The sequence below is a fragment of the Photinus pyralis genome, unplaced genomic scaffold (assembly GCF_008802855.1).
Source record: "Photinus pyralis isolate 1611_PpyrPB1 unplaced genomic scaffold, Ppyr1.3 Ppyr1.4_LG5, whole genome shotgun sequence".
NCBI lineage: Eukaryota > Metazoa > Arthropoda > Insecta > Coleoptera > Lampyridae > Photinus > Photinus pyralis.
In genome coordinates this window covers 44566346-44592146 of record NW_022170596.1, presented here as the reverse complement: position 1 = coordinate 44592146, position 25801 = coordinate 44566346, and the positions used below count along the sequence as shown (strand labels likewise).

The following is a 25801-nucleotide window of genomic DNA, read 5'->3' as shown; positions in this document are numbered from 1 at the left end:
CACAATTTAAAGCTCTAATTATTCACAACTGACATCATCCTTTTTGCTTTAAAAGTATTTATTGCAAAATATAATATTCCTTTCACATAAACAACTCTTAAGTAAACCACGGTTTCCTTCATAACTCTAAAAGCATACGTGGGGTTAAACAACGGAGACAATGCCATGTGTAACAAAAGAACACATTATCGCGCATAACAGATAAATCGAATTTTCTTAGTTCCAATTTTTGATTTGGTGCCCCGAAAAATCGTATTTCAAGGACTGTTGAAAAAATAATCTACACTATTTTTCAGCTCTCTAAAACATTAGTATTTGCAATTATTTTTTATTTTTTAAATAACAAAATGGCGATCGATAAAAAATTCCGTTAAAATCCAAATATGGCGGCCATAAGAAATATGCAGCTTGTAATTTATACATTTAGCGAGTAGCCTGTAATGGAAATTCTGATAACAGATTCAGATTCTCCAAAAAAAAAGTGGCCATAAAAGATGCTAGGGAGCCGTGCATTTACGCCCTTTTAAAACTAGGGAAAAGTTATTTTCAATGATTTTTCAGAAAATTTCAAATGCGTTATTTACTCATAAAAAGGGGCAACTTTCAACTTTGCCTCCGTTTAACTTACTGTATCTCTAACCGTTACGAATATCCCAATGGTGAGCCACGAATTTGAATCACCCTGTATACAAAAAAATAGTTTTTAGAATAATTTGAAGTTATTTGAGTTATTTGAACAAACATCGATGACGTTGCGGCGCTCTAAATTTTTTTTAATCTGGCCGTGTATTTTACGTTTCCGTATATGCCTAATATAAATATCCAAAATTTGAACAAAGCACGTTGAGCCGTTAGCTTGCCAACGTACGTACGTACATACATGCAGATGGAAAAAGATTTTATTCTTGCGTTGTTTAAAATGATCTATAAAACATCGACATTTGATGAAATTTAGACATGACATTTATAGTCGGTTTATACAATGATTAGCAATTAGTTCACTATCATTAGATCATTAAGAAATAGCCGATAGAAACAAAGGATTATTATGCGTCGCTAACCAACGAAATCATACCTTTGTTTCTATTGGCTATTTCCTAATGATAGTGAACTAATGATAATGATCGTATAAACCCACCATTAGACGGCGAACTCAAGCATATTTATTTTGGTAAATAATTCGTAATACGAAACAAGTCTTTTGATCTCGTACTCTATTAACAAGTTGTTTACGCTCTTTTATTATAAAAACAGGGTATCGGGTGTTCCTCATCAAGTTTCAATAGAATCGTCTCCTAAAAAGACATGACATACAGACATCCGAAGGAGTGGAATATTGATAGATAACGAATTTGAATACTAAAATTACTCCGTGCTGATTTTATGAATAGTATGTTATTAGCACGCGTTGGCGTTTTCAATCAGTCTCCCTCCTTTGAAATTCGATCGCATGGATTAGCGCTATTGTAACCTTACGCTAAGAAGGAAGCCGTGCTGCGAAATGGGAATACAAAACCGTAGATTTGACAAGGCATCGTGAAAAAGGAAAAATGTTTCCAAAACTTTTTATCCCCGGAGAGTCTTGCTTTTTATCATTATGTTGACATTCTCAATGCGGCCAAACTGTTCGTAGATGTTTATCAAAAGACAAAAGGACCGTGCCTCATCATAATATTTTATACAGGGAATCTATCTTAAATGTACAGGGTCATTCTTGACGAGCGTAAGTTAGAAAGATATGGAAAACCTTTGAAAATGAAAATAAACTGATAAGTTCTTTAAGGGTCTTGGCACATGATGAATTGAACTAAAATATTTTCAAGATTACGCCACTTTCGGAAATACCGGAAGTAGCCATCAACTTTGTTATTTTAAATAGAGACCCCCTATTTTTTCTACATTTTCGGATTCTACGTCGAACTTGGAGTACAACGATACCCTATAGTTGACCCTTTGCTCCAAGGGCTTAGGGGATATTCAAGTTTTTATGTCAAAAATTGAATTTGCAGGGGTCATTTTAAAAATTTATTATTCGAAAACGGTGAGAGATATTGCAAAACAGTTTTCAATGCTTTATTAAGGAAAGATCGAATTTTCTTATGGTATGCGTAACAGTCTAAAAAAGTGAGACTACGTCACTTTTTCAAAGCTCTCAACTTTTAAATTTTTAAATATCCGTAACTCCATTTTTTCAAATGGCACCCCCCATTTTGTTCTTCACCCTTGTTTTCCTTTTTCCCAGACCTTTAATTTGATACAAAATGTCAAAAGCTGCTTCAAACGGTTTCCGAGATATTCCATGTTTTAGTTACTTCTTGTGGCAAATTGATAAAAAAATTAAGTCGCTTGATGTTATTCTTTTGTTTTTATTTTGATAATGTTTAAAAGTCAAATTTTCGCTGCTTGTACTTATACTTCTCGTCAATAATGGCTCGTTTGGGTTACACTAATGAAGATTTTTTGAATTTAATATTAATACACGGTGAATGTAATCGAATAGCGACCAGAATTTGCCGTCTTTTTTCCGAAAGATACCCTGACAAGGCACGACCATTCGCAAATTACTACAAAATTGTAGGAATAACGGTATGTTTCAAGCAAAAAAGGAAGCCTTTGGTAGACCACCGTAAAGGCAATGTACTTTTTTAAACAAATATGGGTGCCATTTATACTTTTTGAGAATTCTTTGTGCACTCGTGTCTGATATGTCAATTTCTCTTCGGATATCATTAAGCGATGCAGTTGGATTTGTAGCAAAATACGCCAGTACAGCTGTTCTTGGTGCTTCAGAGTCTACCACAGGCTTCCTTTTTTGTATTTTTGTTTGAAACATACCGTTATTCCTGCAAATTTGACGTTTAAACATTATCATAATAAAAACAAAAGAATAACATCAAGGGAATTAATTTTTTTATCAATTTGCTACAAGAAGTAACTAAAACATGGAATATCTCGGAAACCGTTTGAAGCAGCTTTTCACATTTTGTATCAAATTAAATGTCTGGGAAAAAGGAAAACAACGGTGAAGAACAAAATGGGGGGTGCCATTTAAAAAAAAATGGAGTTAAACGAAATTTAAAAATGTAAAAGTTGAGAGCTTTGAAAAAGTGACGTAGTCTCACTTTTTTAGACGATTTCGTATACCATAAGAAAATTCGATCTTTTCTTAATAAAGCATTGAAAACTGTTTTGCAATATCTCTCACCGTTTTCGAATAATAAATTTTTAAAATGACCCCTGTACCCCAAATTCGACGTAGAATCCGAAAATGTAGAAAAAAATAGGGGGTCCCTATTTAAAATAACAAAGTTGATGGCTACTTCCGGTATTTCCGGAGGTAGGGCCATCTTGAAAATATTTTAGTTCAATTCATCATGTGCCAAAACCCTTAAAGAACTTATCAGTTTATTTTCATTTTCAAAGGACGCTCGTCAGGAATGACCCTGTATACATGTGGGCTATGCATACTTTAAAAAAAATGGACCAAACGCATGGAATCGTGCATGGAATAGATGGCTGTAGGCAACCAAATTACACGCGACAAACTGGAGATTTTTATACAGTTTTTAAGCTCTTCACACCGGCTGATCTGATACCATGTTAATATATCAATCTTATCGTCTTTGCTATACATATTTGTGCTAAAAAATCAAATTGATGCTAATAATAAAAATATAGACTGTTACTGTTTCCATAGCACACGTTGATTATTATTTAAAACAAATTTGTGTAGAGTTGGCTGCCTATTATCATCTAAGTACTAAGTACATGCGTTTTATTTTTTACATACAATAGGTACATAGCCCAAATGTATATGTTACGGTGAAAGTAATTAATTAAGTAATTAAGCACTTTTACAGTAACATACATTTAAGAAAAATTTCCTGTATATAATAATATGAAGCTTAAAATGTAAGAGTAGATTTTGGAAATCATATACAGGTGATTATATAACAGTTAATTAGTATTTATCACTCACAATTTTTAACTTTCTTGATTCATGATTTTTATTTTCTACTCCCATCTCGACTCCCATGCTCAGGTATGAATTTTGAATTTTTAATAAAAAGTCGAAAAGGGCGTGCCCATTACCCAAACACCCAGGTGAAGTGGTTCAGAATAAGATGCCAATGACTCCCCGGATAGGACCTTGTCAATGTTGAACGAACGTCAACATTTCGCCCACTCACGTAAGGGGCTTCATACTCATTTGTTGTTATTACTGTGGACGTAGCTGGACTCTTCGTGTTACATTGGTTCCCCCTCTACTACACGGCACTTTTATTTCGAATCCGACGCAAAAAAATGGACGAGACTTATTTGTATAGCTTATCAAGGCACATCTTTTTTTGCATTTAACCAGGTATTTAACATTTTTCGCTATGGTGCTTATATTTCGAGAAAAGTGCAAATTAAAAAATATATACAATAAATAGTTTAATTTTTCAATTTAGAATTTCTCAAAAACTTATGGCCCTTTTAAACTGTATGCACGTGGTTCGTTTCTTGTGAACACGATAACTCAAAAATTTTGATGAAAGTGGGAATGTTTATAGGATTGCATGGGGTATTGCAAACCACCTATTTTGGTTTCGATCCGTTACCATATTCAGGGTTTTTGAGAGTGTTAAAAGTTTGAAAGGGCCATAACGGCTTAAAAAAATTGTTTTTTTTTGTCACGTACACTGGCTAATGTGGCATACGAAGCTCTACAAAAAAGTCCATAACAATTTCTTTGTGAGTTTCTTATTTCAAGAAACTTTAAATTGAATAGTTGAACTATTCATTTTACAATTTTTCTAAATTTGCACTTTTCTCAGAAAGTAAGCCTCATAGGGAAAAATTAAATATAAAAAAAGATGTGCCTTGATGAGCTGTACACAAAAGTCTCGTCCATTTTCCGAACTCAAAATAAAGGTGCCAGAGGTAAATATACTCGGAAAATCGGCCCACCTCCGCATGCGCGTTCTAAAGAATATGTATACCGAATTTGATTTGGTTTCAATCAGTTCAGCGGTTTAGCCGGAAATGAGAGTACAGACAGACAGACCGACATAATCGAGATTATTATCCGGAGGAAGCGGAAACTGGTTTTTGTTATTCAACAACCAATTTTGTTGTAGAATATTACACAGTGGTATTATGTATGTGTCGCGGAGTGGAGCAGGTTTTTACATTCGACATAACCCCCAATCAACTTAATGGTAAAAGAACTAATATACTATAAATAATATGTTTTACTTTCCTGAAACGAACCAAGAAACTGTTACGGTATCTCAAACGATAAAGACAAGCGAAAGAGAAAAAGAAAATACGGGAATGAAAAAACCGCATCAGATACTGTTTCAAAAATAAAGAAACAATCATTGAGCGAAGAATCTTTAGAGGTTGTTTTACTACCTGCTTAATTAGAACAATGGCTGTAATGTGCTGATATAAATTTTTAATCTAATCATGTAGATACTCAATTTGTGTTAGGTAATGTGTAAATACGACATAATGCTCTTATTATCAACCGCAAAATTTTGTAGCTTGTTTTGTGTAGTTACGAGCATTAATTATAAACAATTCACTCATGGGTTTCTTTTAACGCTAATTAACTGAAATGTAAATGTGGTCATTTGTGATATTGTTTTAATAGGTTTATTTTTCTAATTTAAATTGCGTTTGTTATTACCGCATTTTGTTTCGTCACAATTATGGTAATTTCGTCTCACTACGTCAGCGCCATAGTCACACCGCAATTTCACTGATAATCTTGTTTACTTCAGTGTGGTCCGAGGTTACGGTGAATTACATCTGTGATTGGCTATTGAACTTCTAACCCCTTTTGGTTTATGCACACTGAGTTAATTATATGAAGCTAAAGTCAAGGAAGTTGTTTCTCTTACGCAACGGCTGCAGTTTTTTGAATTTGTGACGTGATGAAACAGATAGTGATGGTAAGACCTTCTTTATCCATGGTTAAAAACTTTGGTCAGATTTCAATCTATGGGCTATCTTAGATCTTCAAAATCGCAGTGGAAATAAGGAATCCTGTATAATTAACGTACCCTATTGATTATTGATATCAGTACAAAAGAAACTGAGTAAGTATACGGCTACAGATCAATAATGTTTATTTTAAAATAAATAAATTCATCTTCCAGTAATTAATTTGTTTTTTAAAATTTGTAAGTGTGGGAGCGGCCGGATTGAAGGTTAGAAACGTTGCCCCACCGAGAGATGGTTTTGAAAATTTGTCTATATCTTTTATATTTAAAATTCAGATTCAGATACTTTTAGATTTTAGAATATCTATAAAAGTGCGGAGTGGGCCGAAAATATTTTGAATATGGTAGTAGTTCTGGGAAATTGATACATTTTTACATTAAACCGTTGATATTTAATTACTCAATGATTAAACGGAATACTATATTTTTATCGCGACCCATCGATTTTTTTTCGTCTGTCAATACATGGTAAAACTACCTGTAGCCCACCTATCGCATTCAGGTTCAGGTGACACCAATACAAAGTCTGTAAGTGGTGTAGTTCCGGAACGCAAAAGTGCACTTTTTATTTTTTGAAAATGCAGTAAAAAGTTCATTTAATAATACCGCACCAAAATTGCCTTCCATAAAATAGCTATTTGTGTATTAAGAGCCCAAAATGATATATTGTCGATTGAAAGAGACAGTTGAAATCGACAATCAATTTGCACTCGAATTACACACAAGATTTTTTCTATAATCAAGCAATTCACATATTTCCAAAAATTTACATCTACTCAAATTAAAGATGTGACATCTTGGATCATACACCTAGATGTCTCGTTGTTATTGGATATTCTGACCAATGCATATTTGATTTATAGTTAATAACTGAGAGAGCGAGTGTTTTTTATTTAGTCGCTTAAAGTGACAGTCCTCGAAAAAGATGAATTTGGATATCGATTGTAGAAAAAACGATTTTTCTCTTAGTTCTGTAGGCGCCCCGGGAGACGCACCCCACTATAAATAATGTTTAAGCATCTTGCAGATTTACTTAAATTTTTTTAACGATTTTTGATACAATAAATTGTTTTCACATAACCAACAAAAGAATAACGTTTTGTTCAACGCACACTAGTGAAATTATTAAATTCATTAAAATTGTAAACAATCAGAATTTAAAAAGGGCTATCCCGCGGGCTGTAGTCAAATCTAAAAATGTATACAAAATCAGGATTTGTAATCGAAAGCAAATTTTTTTGTCGTACAGTAGCCATTGTTATGAGGAATCCTCTACTGCAATTATGGAAGGCAACGTAAAATTGACTGCAAGTAATAATCATTTATTTCTTGCTGCATTTTTTTTGCTGTGAGTAGCATACAAAAAACTTTTACAGAGGAAAATTCATCAATAGCTTTTAAGTAAAGATCTAATTATGATATTGTTCGCTAGACAGACAGACAAACAAAATGCGCACAACAATGCCTTTCCATATTTTCAAAAATACGCCAAAAAACTTTTTGAAATGTCAAGTGTCAATTCGAAACTAAATTTTTTTGAAACTGTCCGCAATAAAGTTATGGGGTAAACCTAATAATAAAGAGGAATACTTGTGTCCATTTTTGAGTTCTAATTATAGTTCCGAGTAGTTCTGAAGTTTCTCTAATAAGGTTTTGACTCGCGACATAATTAGAAAACTACGAAGGATTGTTTCTTGCGGATAGTCCCCCAATAGTGCCAAAATTTTCTGTAAGGGAGTTCTGTGGTATATCTTATAATAAAAAAATTAAGGGCCTTTTATATCCCAAGTGCCAAAGAAATAGTTGGAGCTATTTTTGGTAAAAATTTTCAGTTCTGATTAGAGAGTTGAAATTTTCTCTAATAAGGTTTTGGTCGTAAACTAATAATAAAACTATAGATAGATGATTGCCCTGCAGTTGATGGGTCCTTATCGAATGTTTGGCGGTAGACAGCTAGATAATCAATGTCCATATTCTTAGCCAGCACGAACCTGAGGTATATTGTTGATGTTTAATAGTTATTGCCTAAGTCATTGCAATTATCTTTGGTCATATTTAGAAAATGCTCTTTATTGTGAACCCGACGCACACAGTGTACAAGCCTTTTTTGTAGATCTCATCAAGATACATCTTTTCTGTAATTAACATTTTTCACTCTGATGCTTACTAGAGAAAAATGAAAATTTAGAAAAAAAAACTAAATAGTTTAACTTTTCAATTCAAAACTTCTCAAAAACAAAGGAACAAAGGTTTTTAACTTTTCTATTCTGAGCAACAGCTCGGATTTTGATAATTTGTTTTTTTTAATGCGTGTTTTTTATTACTATTAAAAATCAGAAACATCCCAATTTCAGGAAATCTTTTATATGATTAAACAGTAGGTAATCACTGAATATGCGGAAAAAATAATTTTCACACAACAATGTCTCCCACAGTCGTGGTTAATAATCATTTATATTGTTTAAACAATAATAGCAACATTTAGCACTCAACAGTACATACAGAGTGGCCCAACGAGAAGTATACAGAGAGCTTTTAGGGTATTAAATTTAGAAATTTCGAAAAATCCTCGAACAGGTCAATTTTGTATTCGAGGGGGACAACTTTTAGAATACAAATCACGAATCCAAGTCTTCACCCCTCTACGTAGGGAGCTTAACCCCTAAAATTTTAAATGGAATCCTATGGCAAATGGCACATTATTTGAAAGCCAATTTAATCGTGATTACTAATCTGCTTTGCTTTTTAAATTCTATTGATTCGTTTCTGAGATATTCGCATTTGAAATGGTTTCTTCTAAAAAACAACACAAATGCGATCTAAGTCACCTTGTATTAAAAAAGGTTTAAATTGTGCAAAAAATAACAAATAACTTTAAACAGACAACATTTATTTCAATAAATGCTCGAATTGCCTTCCGCCTGCTTCCATGCAATAATAAAGATTTGCTTCAAAACGCTGCCGTACATGTTGCAAGATTTCAGGGGTAATCGCTCGAAATTGTTGAGTTATACCAAAGAGGACTACTCTTTGGTTATACCATAGTGTATTCTATTCTTACACTATGGTTATGCGTGCTCGCAACCCTTGTAATGTTCCGGGCGGAGTAGCATAAACTTTATTCTTTAAATATCCCCAGAAGAAGTAATCTAAAGGACTTAAATCAGGAGAAAAAAACCATTTCAAATGCGAATATCTCCGAAACGAATCAATAGAATTTAAAAAGCAAAGCAGATTAGTATCACGATTAAATTGGCTTTCAAAGGCCCACTCTGTATAATAATGATTTGTTCTTAATGTTTATTATTTATTTGTATTATTTACAAAAACGTCATTATTTAATAATATTTACCTGGAAAAACATCATTAGGTGTATATCTTGATACTACAAGTATCATGGGTGTATATCTGCTATTCGTACATTGTTTACGGATTCCCTTTGGAACAAGTTTTTAGCGTCATTTTATACAGGACCATTCTGGGTAGGCAATAATATTAAGAAGGTTGGTTTTTAGGCTTCATTGACTCCAATATACAGGGTATAGAATTGGTTTACGCACCATACGTATATTTCAATAGTAATTTGTTTGTATTGAAATATTTTTCCTCTCATTAATTTAGAGCAAAGTTGTAAATAATTTTTTCGTGAATCGTAAAATGTTTGCGTCGATTCATGTGCCCATTTGTAATTTTTTGTTGGGGGAAATCGGATAAATTAAGGAAATTATAATTAAGCATTTTAGTAAAAATCACTCGTGCCGTGAAGTTATTGAAAATTTTTTCGGTTTCCCGAATTGAAATAGTTTTACATAAGAGCCAGGAAAATGTCACGTTGCTGGCGAGGAAATGTTGAAGTACGAGGTCCCTTTAGACCGAGTACTTTAATTTCCGAGTTAAGTAATGTCATTTTACTGACGAAATTTGTATTAAATTTTACCGGAAATCGTGTTTTAATATAACATATAAATTTTTATATAGAACTGTTGATTAATGTCAATCTGTCAGTGGTGACAGTAGTCATTATAGACATTTAGCAATGTCGCAGATTCAGCCGGTAAAGTGACGGTGCGGCCGGTGGTGGGGCCAAAGTGACAAGCGCCAGGAAACGTAGTCTGTTCTGCCTCTGTCATGGAAATCAAAATTTCCTGACAGAAAGTAGGCATGAAAATGAAGGTTTCAGGACGATTTTGGGTAAAATAATAAATGAGTACATGAGCAGACGCAGAAATTTTTAATCTACAAGAAACCTATTTACAACCTAATAAATTAATTAGGGGATAAAATATTTCGATATAGAAAAATTAGCATTGAAATCCCTATGGCGTGTAAACCGTTTCTACACCCTGTATAGCCGATTTTGCTTGCGAACCGAAAATAAATCAAAGGTAAACAAATGGCGCACGCCTTTGAATATTTTTCATTTATGTAAATTTGCATTACATAACGCGATAGATATTTATGCAGATTATGTAAACAGCATTACTTAAACATATTTGTTTTGCACGATTACACGAAACACCGCCTCTGCCTACAAACCAGAGCTGTAAAGTGGCTAAGTAGTTCGTTTGTTCAAAAGTAATGGTCGAGAACCTAATTTTCTCGTTAAACGGAACATGACTTACTTTTCTGGACGTTTTTTAAATGCAAATTGAAGAACGAGGCGATCTTTGACCTTGACCTGGCGAAATAGATACTGTCGGATGATATTTAGTGTTTTTTTTTTTGCGTTTTTCGCTTGTGTTCCTAAACAAGAGTGTGTGCTGTGATCTCATCGCCTTATAAATAATTCAATCTTCGAGCTAAACAATATGTAATTCTTGCGTCTTAGTATTTCGCGTCTACCTTATGCGGTAGCGTTACCATGTTTCGCCGGTTTCCATCCTTCGATGGATCGTCTTCGGGGTACTATTCATCCTCACCCTCTCCGCCGACGACGCCTCCACCGACCGGCGGCGGCGTCTTTACTAGTTTTTACACGCGATTTAGTAAAAGTGTGCGTCGTACGCCGAAAACGTTTTTTAAACGCTTGGTAGTTGTTTGCCTGGAAAAATGTTTGAGACTTGGTCGATTAATTAAAGCTTATTTTCAGCTTCCTGTTGTTGACCCCTTCCTGGAGAAGGTGAATATATCTGATTTAGGTAAGTTCTTTTTTCATTACTCCTTTACTAATATTTCCATTCTCAACTCACATTACACCGAGAACGCATTTGAGAATGGAAACGCTTTGGTTGTTGCTGACAGGTGCGAGAATTAGTTCTCTTGGTGTATTGCATTTTTCTATATAAAAGTTTCCCCGAACATAGCAAAAAATATTGGTAACTTGGTACACTGCCAAGAATAATAAGTGGGTCAGTAGGGTTACCAGGAGAGAATATTTACTTGAACTGCAGTTGCATTGGTGCATCGCTTATATAAACGTACCTATATTTAGTTCGTGATTCTTGCTCTGAGCAAAGCTGTACCCAAAAAAAACAGAGCACATTTTTCGTTTCTCTTGCAAAGTTGATGATGATGTGTTTGCCACTAATATATTATTATGATTATATCAAGACTTCCTACATTGGTTAGACTTAGTTTCAATATAATTTGCTTTACGAGTAAGTGCATTTCGCAGTTCTCCAAATTAAATTCGTGCAACGTTACCAACCCCTATATCACCTTGTTTATAAAGGCACTCAATTATAGAATGCATGGAAGAGGAGCCAAATTTTTAGACTAGAAATATATTACACACGAGGATTGTAGAATTTTTTGCTTACTAAATTACAAATTGGAAATTAATTGCCTCTTTGAGAACGTAATTAAATCGAAACCGTTGGGGGTGGCGCTCGCTCACAAGAGTAAAGTGCTTTAAATAAATTTATTGTTATGATTTTCATGAAAAGTAGTTTCTCTCTCAAATAAAAGCGGTAATAAATTTATGGTACTTTTCTCTTATAAATAGCAACCTGCACCGACGACCTCCATTTCGTTACCAACGTAGCCATTAATTCCAAACTTCTAATTTAGTAAGCAATTCATACACAAAATGGATTAACATGAAAATCGTAAAAAATTGATTCTCTAGGTAGAGAGCTCCGAGGTTGAGAGTAAATTCCGAAGTAATTTGCACAACACATTGTAATTTAGGAATTTATTACCTTAGAGACCTACTACTACGCATTCGTTGTGCATCCAAAAAAGAAGTTTTGGCTTCTCCCTTTCCTCTACCGTAATAAATATATAAAAAAATGTTTCAAAACCCACTCGTGGGTGCGGTCGCGTAACACAACTGTAAATGATGAGTAACGGACCATAGACCATAGCAGCTACCAATTAGAGAAAACCCGAAGTGTCGGCCCAGGAGCCGAGATCTTGATGGAACGGACAGATTTGTTGCAACACCGTCAAGGAAGATAAAGTTGTAGTTGTCACGACGCATGCAGAAAAAGATACACGGTTGAAAGTAAGGTTGTCGCGTCGGTTCGCCGTGGTGGTGATGAACCTTGACCATCGACAGTACATGATGAAGAGGCTCTTCAAGATCTTGTAACCTGCAGAACATTCTTTGTTTCCTCTGTGGGGACGAAATCGCCGGATGATTTCTCAAGCTCCAAAAAAAAAACTGCCTGTGTCTCTTGCCCACACAGTTGAAAATGTGGGCGTGAGGGAAAAGCAGCTGGACGTCGAGAGGATAACTGGGCTCAACAAATTATAATTCGTCTTGCTTCTGCAAATGACCTAGAATAACAGTAGCATTGGGTTGGCGCTGCTTTGCCTTAAACCCGCCGCATAAACGGCTAGCTAGCTCAGGGTGTCGAATTAAAAGGCGTAAGATCTGCCACAGCGGTTGATTCCTTTAGGGGATATAATCTTCGTTACTTCGTTGCAGGTTGTACACCATTCAATTTCTACCTTCAATATCCCCGTATGTAACTGCGAAGGTACGAGGGAAGTAATAATAAAGTTGGCTAAGGAATCCCCTGATTCAATGATGATCTATTAAACTGACTACTGAATTTCAAAACGATCCTCCACAAGTATAGTGCTATTTTGGTTAAAAATTCCTACCGATAATGCCAAGTACAAGTAACATAATTATAGAAACAACGCTTACCTTGAATAAACCAGGACGTTGACGCCAAGAAGTGAGCTCAAATCACGCAACCTAAAAAAAGAGTAAAACGTACATACTATAAGGGTATCCAGAAAGTTACAGACGTTTTAAAATAAAAAATTAAGAAAGTGTAAGAAACAATTTTTATTTTATATTTTTGGAAGGTACTACACTCTTAGGCTGTTTTTGAACATAGTGGCCATTCATATTGAGGCACTTATCATAGCGTGGTACAAGTGTTTTGATCTAACTGTGTAAAAATCCGCCGCCTGAGACTTTAACCACTTGGTTAACGACGGCTTGAAGTTTGGCATCACTGTCCAAGTGTTTTGTTGCGAGCGAAGTCTTCATCACGGGAAGGAGGTGGAAGTCGCTGGTGCTAGATTCGAGCTGTATGGAGGGTGATCAAAAATCTCCCATCCAAAATCATTCAAGAGCTGTCCAGTACGGTTGACTGTTTGCAGGCGGGCGTAGTCGTCGAAAAGCAAAACTTTCACCTCTTCCTACCAATGAAGACCTGTCTCGCAACCCAGCAGCGGTTCGATAGGGACAGTTGGGCGTTACCTAGTGCAGGTTAAAATCTCTTGTGCCACGCTATGATAACTGCCTTTGAACAGTTGATAAATTGCCCAAGACTGTAGCTCCCAAATGTATATAATGAAAGATTTTGTTTACAATTTTACAGTTTTTATTTTTCAAAACGTCTGTTACTTTCTGAACAACCCTCGTATATAGCCTACACTTGGAGTACAGGCGAATCCAATCCAAACCATCACTTCGGAATTCCCAAATATGAATTCAATCGCCAGAGATCGATATATTCAGAGGATGGCAATTAGAATTCCACGCATTCTGCCTTGCGCTTTCAGCTTTTTAACCTATGAAGAAAAAGAATTGAATACTGACACCGAAAGTGAAGGATAAGAATGCGTCCAAATATCTGCCAGGAAAACTTTTCCAAATAAGTGGTGCCCCCTATAAGACGTTTTATATGGTACAGGGGTTCTCCGACAAATGAAAGTATCGTGAAACAATAATAATGCTACGTAATAGAGAAAATACAAACGAAGAAGGAGAAAATCACGTCGACAATCGTGCCGATTTTTCAAACTGAATTTTTTTAAAGATTTGTGAGTAAACTATGTGGTCTACATGCGTCGTTCTGTGCTTAAATTAAAGCCAAAATTACATTTGCCACATCTTTGCCCTTTTCCGTTAAATGAGTATTTTCCTAGATTTGGGGTCGAAAGTTGACCAAACCTTAAAATTTCACTTTTTTGGAAAAAATGATCAATTTCTGGTTTCTGTTCTCAAATTGTGGTAATTTTAGTCTACTTTATAAGCGCATAGAATATATTTTTTAAGAAAACGCATAGTTTTTAAAGGCCTATGTAATACAAGAAGAATTCTCCTTTGAGAGTACCCCTCCCCCCCTACCCGACACCCCGTTTTGCAGAGTGCAGATATTTGCGGTGATCGTTTTGACATTGCCATTAGATACGCCTGACGTTCCACTTGTCCTTTATGAGTACCCTTTTCCCACACTTCGTTTTCAAGATATCACCAACAGATCTCTCGTCCAGTCGATTCATTTTACCTTTGAGAGTATTTTCCTCGGACAAACCGTTTTCGAGATATTCGCTCTTAAAGGTTTCACATCGCCAATGGATATATTTCTTGAAGATCCTCCTCAAACAATAAGGATTTGTGAGTAACCTTCCTCCGACAATATTTTCTTGAGATATAAGGAATTATATGCGATCATGATAAGTAGTGGAGGAGAACTATGGTTGGTAAATATTGATTCCTTTCGTTGAGCCCCCCCCCCCCCTTCCGGTAACTCACAGATTTCGAAAAAGAGTCGAGGGGGAAAGTTATAGTTTGTACAAACCAATTGTATATCTCCCTGCTTCACTGTCAACGCCGACTTGATTTTTAAAAACCGAAAATATTCTTAAAATTGTACTCACACCAACGAGAGCTTTTTTCCAAAAAAAATCCCAAATTTTTAGTTCATGGCACCTCTTGTAACATCAATTCAGGGACACACTGTAGCTGACCTGCCTCTGACTCGTAGACTAATAGCAAATCGTACCAGATCCCTCAAAATTTGTGGGAGCAGCAATGAACAAGCATCTGCCAACTCGTTATCCTTCGGAGTATTTTCAAAAGCCAGAAGGTATTGGGCACTTGTAGTGTATCCAAATAAAATTAAAAGGGACGGAAGGAAAGTGCGTTCTAATTCTTAGGTGTGCGATTTAGAGGGTGCATTTATTTATCGACCAGCTTGAGATTCTACAACTTCATTTGAAATACGGTACATTCTACTCTGCAGAATCTGGCGTCTACTTCCACCTCTCATAATCGCGAATTCTGTATTTTTAGATGAGCAACTGCAGAATAATTACTATGTTTAATTAAACGCAAAAAGTGGTTATTTATACTACGCCGCCCTTTAATGGAGGATAACGCGTAGTTTACGTATCGATTTTAGGCCGAATTTGAACTCTTGCCAACTCCTATTCACCACGATCTCTCGTTTAACCTTCGCAAATGTGTGTAGCTAACGCTCATAGTTACTTTTAATGGGTCCATTTCAATAATGGGAGATTTTGTTCATCGATAGCATTTTAAAAGTACCTAACGAAAGGCGGTTGGTGCGGCGAAAAACTTTTGGCACGCAACTAAATGGATCTTACAGAATTCTGCTTTGCCTTGAGTTGAGGAACTACGAAATTCTCCCACATATATAACCGCCACCATTCCACATTTCGCGCATTTTTGAACGAGCGAATTTTTTTTGCAGTGTAATGCCTTCATCAAGGTTGTTAGCGCTCCATTTTGGACGCTTCCCGTTCTTTGAATGTTTGACGTGTGCCAGAAATTCAATGTTTTGGCATTGTAAACGTTGCGGTGCCAATAATAGATACGTGTATTCAGTTTTTCGTGGCACCTTTCAGATGCAGTTGCTGAAATTGATTTTTTCCGTACATCGATTCCGGAGAACTTTGTGTTTCGCTAATGTATTTAAAATTGGATCGTCAACATGTGTGTATTTCGCGTAAACGTGGTGCTCGTCTAAGAATGCGTTTCCCTTCGAATTTGCAATGAGGGGTTATGTTACGGCTTCACTATTTCTCAAACTTTGTTTCACTTGCAACCCTACAAGAGGAGGAGGAAGTCTATTCTCTCGATCAGATTAAGGAGTTTGAGCAGGTCTCTGCGGTTTACAAAGAGTGGCTGGCGGAGGTCTTAGAGCAAGGTATTTTTACAAAAATAACACAATTTCGGGAATAACCGATGTGGGTGGATGTTCAATGAACGAATTTATTTAAGTTATCCCATGCTGATGTAATGGCCATAAAGTCTACATTTTCTATAAATCATCGTGATTGTAACAGAACAGCGTTTGCCAATTAAATTTAATGCTGAACCATAAATGTCTTCCGATTTCGACTGAAGAAGAAACCGTAAAAGATCAAAACACCATAGCTTCCTACTTTGACGATGTAAAAATAAAGATGGTTTTCTGACCTTGAAATCGATACCATTTATTGTTTATACGCGGTACTCCTATCAATATAGCTTGTAACTGGTACTAAACATTGCACAACTTTCCCAATCTTTCCACTATAAAAAGTTAATTAAATTTGTAGTGTTATTTAGAAATTGTGAAACTTTGGAGGAGGCGCTTTACCATTGTGATAAGTGGCAATGGTACAATTGGTACCCCCACAAAACCAAGCCGAAACGATGAAAAAGTGAAAGATGTTCAGTCTTGCAACATCAAAACTGAAGATTCAAAAGACCATCCACCTGCTTCTCAATACTTTTACATCTTCAATAGTGACAAACACGGGTTCAATAGTACCTGTTCGCAAAGAAAATTTTTTCTGAAGCTACTTCAGAAACACTACTTTCGTCTCTAAAAAGGGTAAAGAAAAAGCCATGTTCCTTTCTAGTGAGAAAAGTAAAAAACAATTGCTGCGTTAATCTTAATGACATTTAAAATTGAAACATACCCATTACCCGTATCTAAATTGCTATGTGTAAAACTTCATTATTGAGTACGATAATTTTTCAATTTTGATCTCGATTTTGATTGTAGTTTCAGAAAAATCGCAGAAAAAATTATGTATAAAGCTTGAGAAGAATAGTTATTGTGCAACTGGAGAAGAAAGTCTCAAGTTTTACGCATTATTTTTTCTGAAATTACAATCAAAATTGAAAAATTATCGTACTCAATAATGAAGTTTTACACAGCAATTTAGATACGGGTATGTTTCAATTGTAAATGTCATTCATTATTAAGATTAACGCGGCAATTGTTTTCTACTTTCCGCATTAGAGAGGAAAATAACTTTTTCTTCACTCTTTTTAGAGACGAAAGTAGTTAAAAAAATGTTTTTCAACTTTTGTTCAATTTATCTCGCTACGCTCGTGTGTCAAACTTTGAACTCAAGTTGAAAAACTCCACTTTCTTCTTTAGTTGTATAAATAACTATTATTCTACTAAGTTTTCCGGCACTACGACGACGAGGATCAATGCTTGAAATAATCTAACTAATTAAGTGTTTCCTTCGAGGTTTCCTTTTATTTTGTGTATCCTGAGTACATTTCATGTGTCTAACCTGAGCAGTCTGATTAAAAACAGTTTTATGTGTTTGTAGAACCTCACGTTTTAATTTAAATGTTACATTGGCCCGTATGAATAAAAATAAGCAAATGCTTATACTTGCAAAATTCAAAGTAAATACTCGTAACTGCCCCTTCATACTGGTGCATTGCGTCGTGTCCCTCTGCTTAGAATCGCTGCTAAGTCGCCCAGTGCGAAGGGGCACTTACGAGTATTTACTTTGAATTTTGCAAGTATAAGCATTTGCTTATTTTTATTCATACGGGCCATTGTAACATTTATTTTGTCACTAAATTCAGACTGTCTGCCGTGGCAAGCAGCTTGGAATATAAAACCTTGCAGTTAGGAAATTTTCCAAATACTTCTTCATTTATACTATTTCTGTAAGGTTTCATATTTTAAGGTATTGTACAGGAACCGGAAACTACGAAGGCGAGAGATGACGCATCCCCACTATTCATATTCTATTAATTCCTCCATCGATTGCTCCTATTGGTACGCGACTGAGCCACACTGGTTGCTCCTGCACACTCTAAGTTGCTCATCTACGTATAGACCACTCTGGTCTTCTGGCGGTTTCTGTAGCAAATTTATTTTTCAAATTTATGACCGAATATTTACGTAACTCGAACTTAACTTTCAATTGAATTCGTAAATTAGTCTTCATTGCTGGCGATCCGAAATTGGAGGAGATTAATTTGGATCATAATCTTGCCCTTCTTGTAATGGGATTGCCCTCTCACTAATAATATTGATAAACAAATCTGCGTTTGCGTTGTATTCTGCTTTTCTAGAATAGCACTCAACATTCAGCTCTTTTTCAACCTTTCTTCTTAAGAAAATGGTAAATAGATTAATTTTTGGATAGCTGTTGGGCCAGCTGAATAAAACTATTTGTATCCGGTATTGGTATACCTTATTGAAGCTTACTCTTCCGCTCTCTTCTGAAGAATATGTTTCGCTAAGCCCGGAATGGCGATAGGTTTTGTTTATTTGTAATAATTGGCTTTATTAACTTTATTATTACGGTATAAGAGGAATCGCCGTCATGTTTCTATTATACAGGGTGGCCTACTGAAAACAGTCAATGCCAATTTAGGCCGCTTAACGGCAGTTTTGCCAGAAACTCGAACAAAGCAATTTTACTTTTGAGGGGGACATCTAAATTAAATACTACTACTTATGTAACTTCTACCCTGAGAAAATTTTAAATGGGAAGGGATGGTAAACGTTAGATAGATCGATACCTCGATTTAAATGGATTTGAAGGGCCAACTTCGTAACAATAACATTTATTCAAAATTACAGAAACAATTTAGTTATCGAAATGACCACCACCAACTTCCATACGATACTAAAGATTTAGCTCAAAATGGCTTCGTACGTTTTGTAACATTTCTGGGTGTAATCTGACTGCATTCGTATGCGATACGATCTGACTCTCTACGTCCAAACAGGGAACCTACGGTCCAAGAACATTTGTGCCCCGTCTTGTATGTAACGCTCCTCACGTTCCATAATGTGGGTTATCAATAAGATCTTCTAACAATAACAAATACATGTCTCCAGTCAGATTACCGGGAAGAAAAAAAGGCCCAACCAGACAATCGCCATAGATACCAACTCAAACGTTTGATGTTGCAGAATGTTGTGTATGTACTTCATGGAAAATCTCTGGATTATTATCTGACCAATATCGACAATTACCTACGTCGATAGACTGTACCATGTACAAAGAAAGTTAATTCGTCGGAACAACAAATGTTAAATAAATAAGAAATTAGCATTCTTATTTATCCGCTGGTTAGGATCTCCAAAACTGTAAACGACAGTCGTTGTCATCTTCATTCTGGTCTTGTACCAAACTTATTGTACTCATGAAATTTGTTTTCCTTTGTCAGATGCAATTTTCTGACACAAGCTACCAATTATTTCAACGCCTAATTGATAACATTTAAAACGGCTCTGCAAATCTATTTAAATCGAGTTTTCTCTGGAATTACTGATCGGATAAAAACCGAATGAACATGCGTATCGAACTATCCAACGTTTAAATGAAATTCACCCCTTTCTCAGGTTTGAAACTTGAAGAATGTACATAGAATTATTTAATTTAGATGTCCCCCTCAAAACTAAAATTGGCGTGTTCGAGCGTTTCTGGCAAATCTGTCGTTAAGCTGTCAAAATTGACATTGACTGTTTTCAGTGGGCCACCCTGTATTTAAAAAATAGAACACAAACACTGTTTAAAATTCTAAGCTTAGCGAATGGATTACTGTCTCGGCTCGCTCGATTATGGAACACTCGATATAATGGGAATTAATGGCATTTGTATATCGCCGGTTTTAAAAATAGCCATTAAACGTCTTCGAAGTAAAGAATAATAAGTCACATTCACTAAAAAATTCAAGTCGGAGTCATTCATTGGGGCCTGACGGGAACGGGTCGTATGAACAGTGTTTTTCGCGTTACTTGACCAAGAACTACATTTTGCGTTCGTTACTTTCATGTTCAATGGCAACTAAAATTCGTACTCCCGTGTTAGGATTTGTTACATTTTGGAAGATAGGTAGTTCCAGAATCGAACTCAAAAATCCCATCAAAGACCTGTCCATTACACTTCTTATACAGGGTCTTTCTTTTAAAAGGACACACACAAAGGTTCCTTTTACGTAAGGAAAGAATTATAACATTTCCGATTATACCGGAAGTAGCCACCAGCTTCATTATTTTAAATGGCAACCCCCAATTTTTATTTCACATTTAGATTCCTTTTTTAAAATTAAGGTCCGTTTATTAAACAATACCTATGGCCTTGACCTAATTAGGCCATGCCTATGGCCATCTTTGACTGTTCTGGAAATATTTGTATTTTAAGAAAAAAAATTGACAGTTAAGGTGGGTACTTTGGCGCTTTGTATCTCAGTGATTATTGGAAATTTTGGGGGTACCTATAAAAAATGCTGGTATTCATAATCATAATTATTTTTCATAATAATCTAGTCTTCACAAATAACAAAAATAATTTTGTTTCAATTTAAAAAAACTCTGATTTTTTAAATGGAATGGAATGAATATTTACATTTTTCTTAGTAAAGTATTCTTTTATACAAGATTGCCATGGAGATTTCAATGAATAGTATCTTGTCAAACCAAGCGTTAGTGTTGTTTTAAATTTTAGATTTTGGCTAATTTTTGTAACGAAAATTACTGAACTTTATAATTTATGGACTTTAGATTTATTATGCGCGTTTCCCCACAACCAGAAGGCCAACCAGAAAAAATTTCAATGTTGTGTTGAAAAATTACCGAAGTTCGGAAAGTTTTACTGCCAAAATGCTCAGGCAGAATACCGTAACCGTAACAGAAGATCTGAAATAAAAAAGGGGCATTGCTTGTGTACATGCAATTGTTTACTTACCTGTTACTACTTCACAGTGTTGCCATATACTCTATATTCGCCATGTTTTTTTTCCCAAATTTATCATTGAAAGTAATTGGATTAAACGATGAATATTGATATGGTTGCAAATTGAATCCATCCAGTGTATTTGGTTACAACACGAATAGAAAATATAAATAACACCACTGTATAGGGTCATCTTACCGGTTACTTCCTTCATATTGTGACGTCATAGATACTTCTATTATTTAGAGGTGTCGATTTTGTTCCCTCCATTAGAATGACTATTGACCAGTTATAAATTCAATGCTATTGATGAGTATTGACTATCCTTTTTTAGTAATGGAAAAGTATGCGACGACATCTCTGTGGTTCCACTTTTTCGAGGTGCCTCAGTGATTACTGTATTAGGAGACGGGCGTAAAAATAGCCATATCAACTCCTTTGAGAAATGTGTAACAGACGTTGGTAATTGTACCAAGTTCCGTGCGTCTGAGGTATATATTTGCCTCTGGGAACATCCTTTAGATTTTAGAAAGCAGGCAAATGCGCCTCCAAGAATATTCGCACTCCGAAAATTAATTGCATGTTAATTTGCTGGGGTAACAGTAACTCATCCCAGACGAAATCGTAACTCGAGAGAACAGGGTGTAAGGGGAGATGAGGAGGAGGGGAGTAAATGTCTGTGAAAGCGAACGAATTTTCCTATAACCGTTCTCGCAATTGTTTTTAGTTAACTTGACAAATAGGTTGGTTTATATCCGGTTTCAGACAAATTAAATTAAACAAATTCCGATCATTAAAGAAAATAATTAATAGGTACATGAAATGTAGCAACAAGTACGCGTTTTGTTTTAATATATTTTTAAACATGGCAATTATGTAATGCAAGGTCATACAACACAATAATTACAACTGTAGATTAAAATGTATTAAATAGTACCAGAAGGAGGAGTACTTCCATGCAATGGTTTTTTTTTTCAAAAAATAAAAAGTGCACTTTTCGCTCTGGATGTCTGTCTGTCTGTCTAAGGCACAAAGGCTCCGGAACTACATCACTTACAGACTTGGTATTGGTGTCATTCGATCAGAAATTAAAAGTTATTTCATGTTTGTATTCTCGTTGAGGCGTGAAATGTCCATAAGGGCTATTCAAATCGAAGAAACAAATTTGAAAGTGCACTCTTCGCCTCTTGCTCCCAAGCGGCGGAATTTTTGTTATTCTGGACCTCGTCCTGAACGGTGCATTCTATATTCTGCAGTCGTGCGTTATATTTAAATGACTTATTAAGGCGGCGTTCACACTGGGGACGACGTCTTTTGTGTAAGGTCTGACTGATAATAATCATGTTTCGGTTCTCTTCTCATAGTAGATTGAGAGGCGAAAGAGGATCGATATTTCATGCTGGCGTAGGCTACAAAAATATCTTTGTCTTATCCATCGCATCGCAAACTTCTTTACACAAAGAAAAGCTCGTGGGTGCTACTTTTTACTACTAAAAACGGGGTGGAATTTTTCCAAATCTTCGTTTGTGCCCTTTGTGCATTAAGCGGGTCACGTTTTTATCGACCATGACAATTGGTGAGATCATGGAATTTATCGCCCCCACAGCCCTTCACTTCTTCATCCAATGTGATTATCTTTGGAACGTCCCTTTTATTATTTGTTCTCATATGTTTCGAAATCAAAAATTGACGTAGTGGAATTGTACCAACTTCCTGTTTTCATTGCAGGTAATGACTCATTCTCCGGCCATAAACAAAAGTTTTGACTACGTCTACCGTATTGGCTTATAGCACTAATAGCCACAGCCGATTTGTTTGGCAAATTTTGATTTGGAACACTATAAATACCAGGTGTTTACAATATGTCAGTGACATTTTATCCCTTACCTACAATATATTGCCTTCACTAAATATTTGTTGTAGATTGCCAAATATCTATTTTGTGACTGATACTATATTGTTTGGCATTAATCGTGATAATAACATCAGATCAGTGTGCCAATAATTATTGCAATATATTACATTGACCAAGCAGCTGTTCAAATTCAAATAACCCTTTCAGTATAGGAACTAATATTACCTTTTGTTATCTATATCTTGATTTTGTTAACGATCCTCTATCGTTTATAATTTTGTCTATCTGTTCGTATGCACGGTAACTTTATTAAGAAACGCCCGATCGCTTTGCAAATTAGTACACGTTCTTGAGGATATAAGAAAGGTCGCTATTGTTTTTCAGCTATATGTAGACTATCGAGCCAAAAACGATCTCGAGTTGTATCGGATTTTTAGCGCATGTTTGAAAAAAAATACGCTATTATATTCCTTATGACTGGCAGGCTGGCTGGCCGACTGTCCGGCTGAGATCTCAGCAATTACAATAACTGGAGACTTCAAATCTGAAAACTTTCTGCTACAGTGTAGATGTGCAGGCTCTAGTTTATTTTGAGTTTGATTACTCGTGATCGATAATTTTAAACTTTGCTAATAAAATACTGATCTGTATTACCAAGAATACGCTTGCATAATGCATATGCTGATTTACAACTTGTTTAATTCATAAATGCTCTTTGTCTCGGACAAAAAGATATACTAAAGCCCAGAAGTGCCACTTTACGTGGGTATTTTGTTTATAGTAGAAGTGTTACCAACACTGGAACAACAATAATTCTTAAGAATACAAAAATATCTGTTTAATTCCGTCCATTCGTCGTTGGTGATTTCGGTACTGAATGGTTTCATTCGCCAATGGCACTGTTATTATTTTTTGCTTACATCCGGCAGTACCTCATGCGTCTCTGCTGTCAAAATTTCACAGCGAAATATTACTAAAGGTCTGGTTCTATTTATTTTCCTTTTCATGAATATGAATACGTACGTATCTCAGCTATGCGATGAAAGCTTTTATCGCAGTTGAGTTGTATTTGCAAAGTGATTCAACCGTTTGAGAATATGGGTTTACGTTCGCATAGTCGAAATATTTGTTACATTTATTTATCTTCAATTATAATCTTATTCAATACATTTTGACACGATTTATGAGTAGCAAATCGATTTATGTGCATACAGTCCATTTTATGTACGGCATTTTTTGCTATTTCAGAACCGTATTAAACGTCTGGCTGTGTGAGCGCATTTGACTGAAAAGTCGTAAGCAGATTGTTGGGATGATGTCCAAATTGGACCAAAATCTTCATATCTTTACCAATTTCGCGGAGAGAACGGAGGGACACATTGCACGATGCACGCTGAGTGTTTGCGCATTTTTGATTCTCAAAATTGAATCGGCTGTTCGGGCGCCTTTTATAAATCGATCGAGATCTTGGCAACGGAATATCGTGGAACTTTCGGGTTTTCGGCATTATATTCGTACTATCGTCTTATTCCTGCATCGCTTAGTCTGAACGCTGAAAGCAATTCCTGAATTTGAAAAATTGAAGGGCCGGGGGAACTTTGTCGATTGGAAATTTGCTGTACAGGTATATTTGGAGCACGGAGATCTGTTTGTGCACATAGTACATAAAACACCGTCCGAGGTAGCTCTAATTTACGTCGCCTAAGTATTCACCAATTTGATGAATGTAGCTCAAAATTCGTACTTGGGAGTTATAAGGGTAGGTCCTACGTTTTAGTGAGGTAACTCCAGTTGGACAGATGGTTTCATATATTGAAAGTTGTGAATTCTACAGAGTGTAACAATTAAATATGTCAAAAGTTTGGGTGGCAGAGGGGACCAGAACGAGAATTTTTTTTGCAAGTAAACAGAAGGTCCAAAATTTCACGCAAATTTGGTATCTGAGAGGTTTCCATGAGCAATTTCAAAATTACTTTATATAAATTCGAAGAAAATGTCTCATCGCAAAAAAACAGGATGCAATCAAACGTTAAAGCTCATGGAGTATGCCAAAATATGTAATCAACGGAACACAACAACAAAGAAGAGAGTTTGACCAGCACGGCATATAAAGTGCGAGGCAAAATCTTACGTTTGTCACATCAAACGATGCAAATACTGTAAATCGTAATCAACACTTGATGGAAAGCAATCAAAATTTTGATCGACAACGAATTGTCCGTATACATCAACGTTATGTAACAAAACTACAAAGTACATAAGTAACTAAAGGTCTATACAAGAAGAGTGATGTGTAGGAATGTAAAGCGTAATCAACGAGGTAATCATGCATTCAAGCGAGTAAACTCTTCGTAATGGCACTAGTAACGTAAATAAATTGTAGATATCGGTTCTCGGAGTGGGACTCACATAATAGCAATAATCTCCAAAAAGGATCGTAATAATTGCAGTTACAGAACAGGAACCAACTCTTCCGAAGTAGGTCAATGTAACATATCATGTGATGTTCTTTAACTCAAACTCAAAATTGCAGTTCCACATAAAAATGCGATGTCATTCAAATTCTGCGTAATACCAAATGCGTTGATGCAGGTAGCCAATATACAGGTAGATAATAACGAAGTAAAATGAAGGAAAATTTAAACCAGAAGATAAAAGCCTAGAGGAATTAATTAGTGTTATCGTCCCGTAAACGGCCCTAGAACTTCTAATATATCCGCAAAAGCGTCAGTGAAGCGTCGAAAGCAAATCACAAGAGAAAAGCTTCACCAAAAATATCATACGGCTATTAAAAACCCTCAATAAAGGTATC

General features: G+C 35.6%; 1 protein-coding gene across 1 annotated transcript in view; it reads left to right on the top strand.

Moving 5' to 3' along the window:
* The window catches only part of LOC116172529 (5'-AMP-activated protein kinase subunit gamma-2), a gene marked incomplete at its 5' end in the record, with an annotated part of 243750 nt that overhangs the window by 210227 nt on the left and 7722 nt on the right, over positions 1 to 25801 (top strand). Inside the window, 1 exon segment of the mRNA XM_031489763.1 lies at positions 11083 to 11131. Coding sequence (XP_031345623.1) covers positions 11083 to 11131 — 49 coding nt within the window.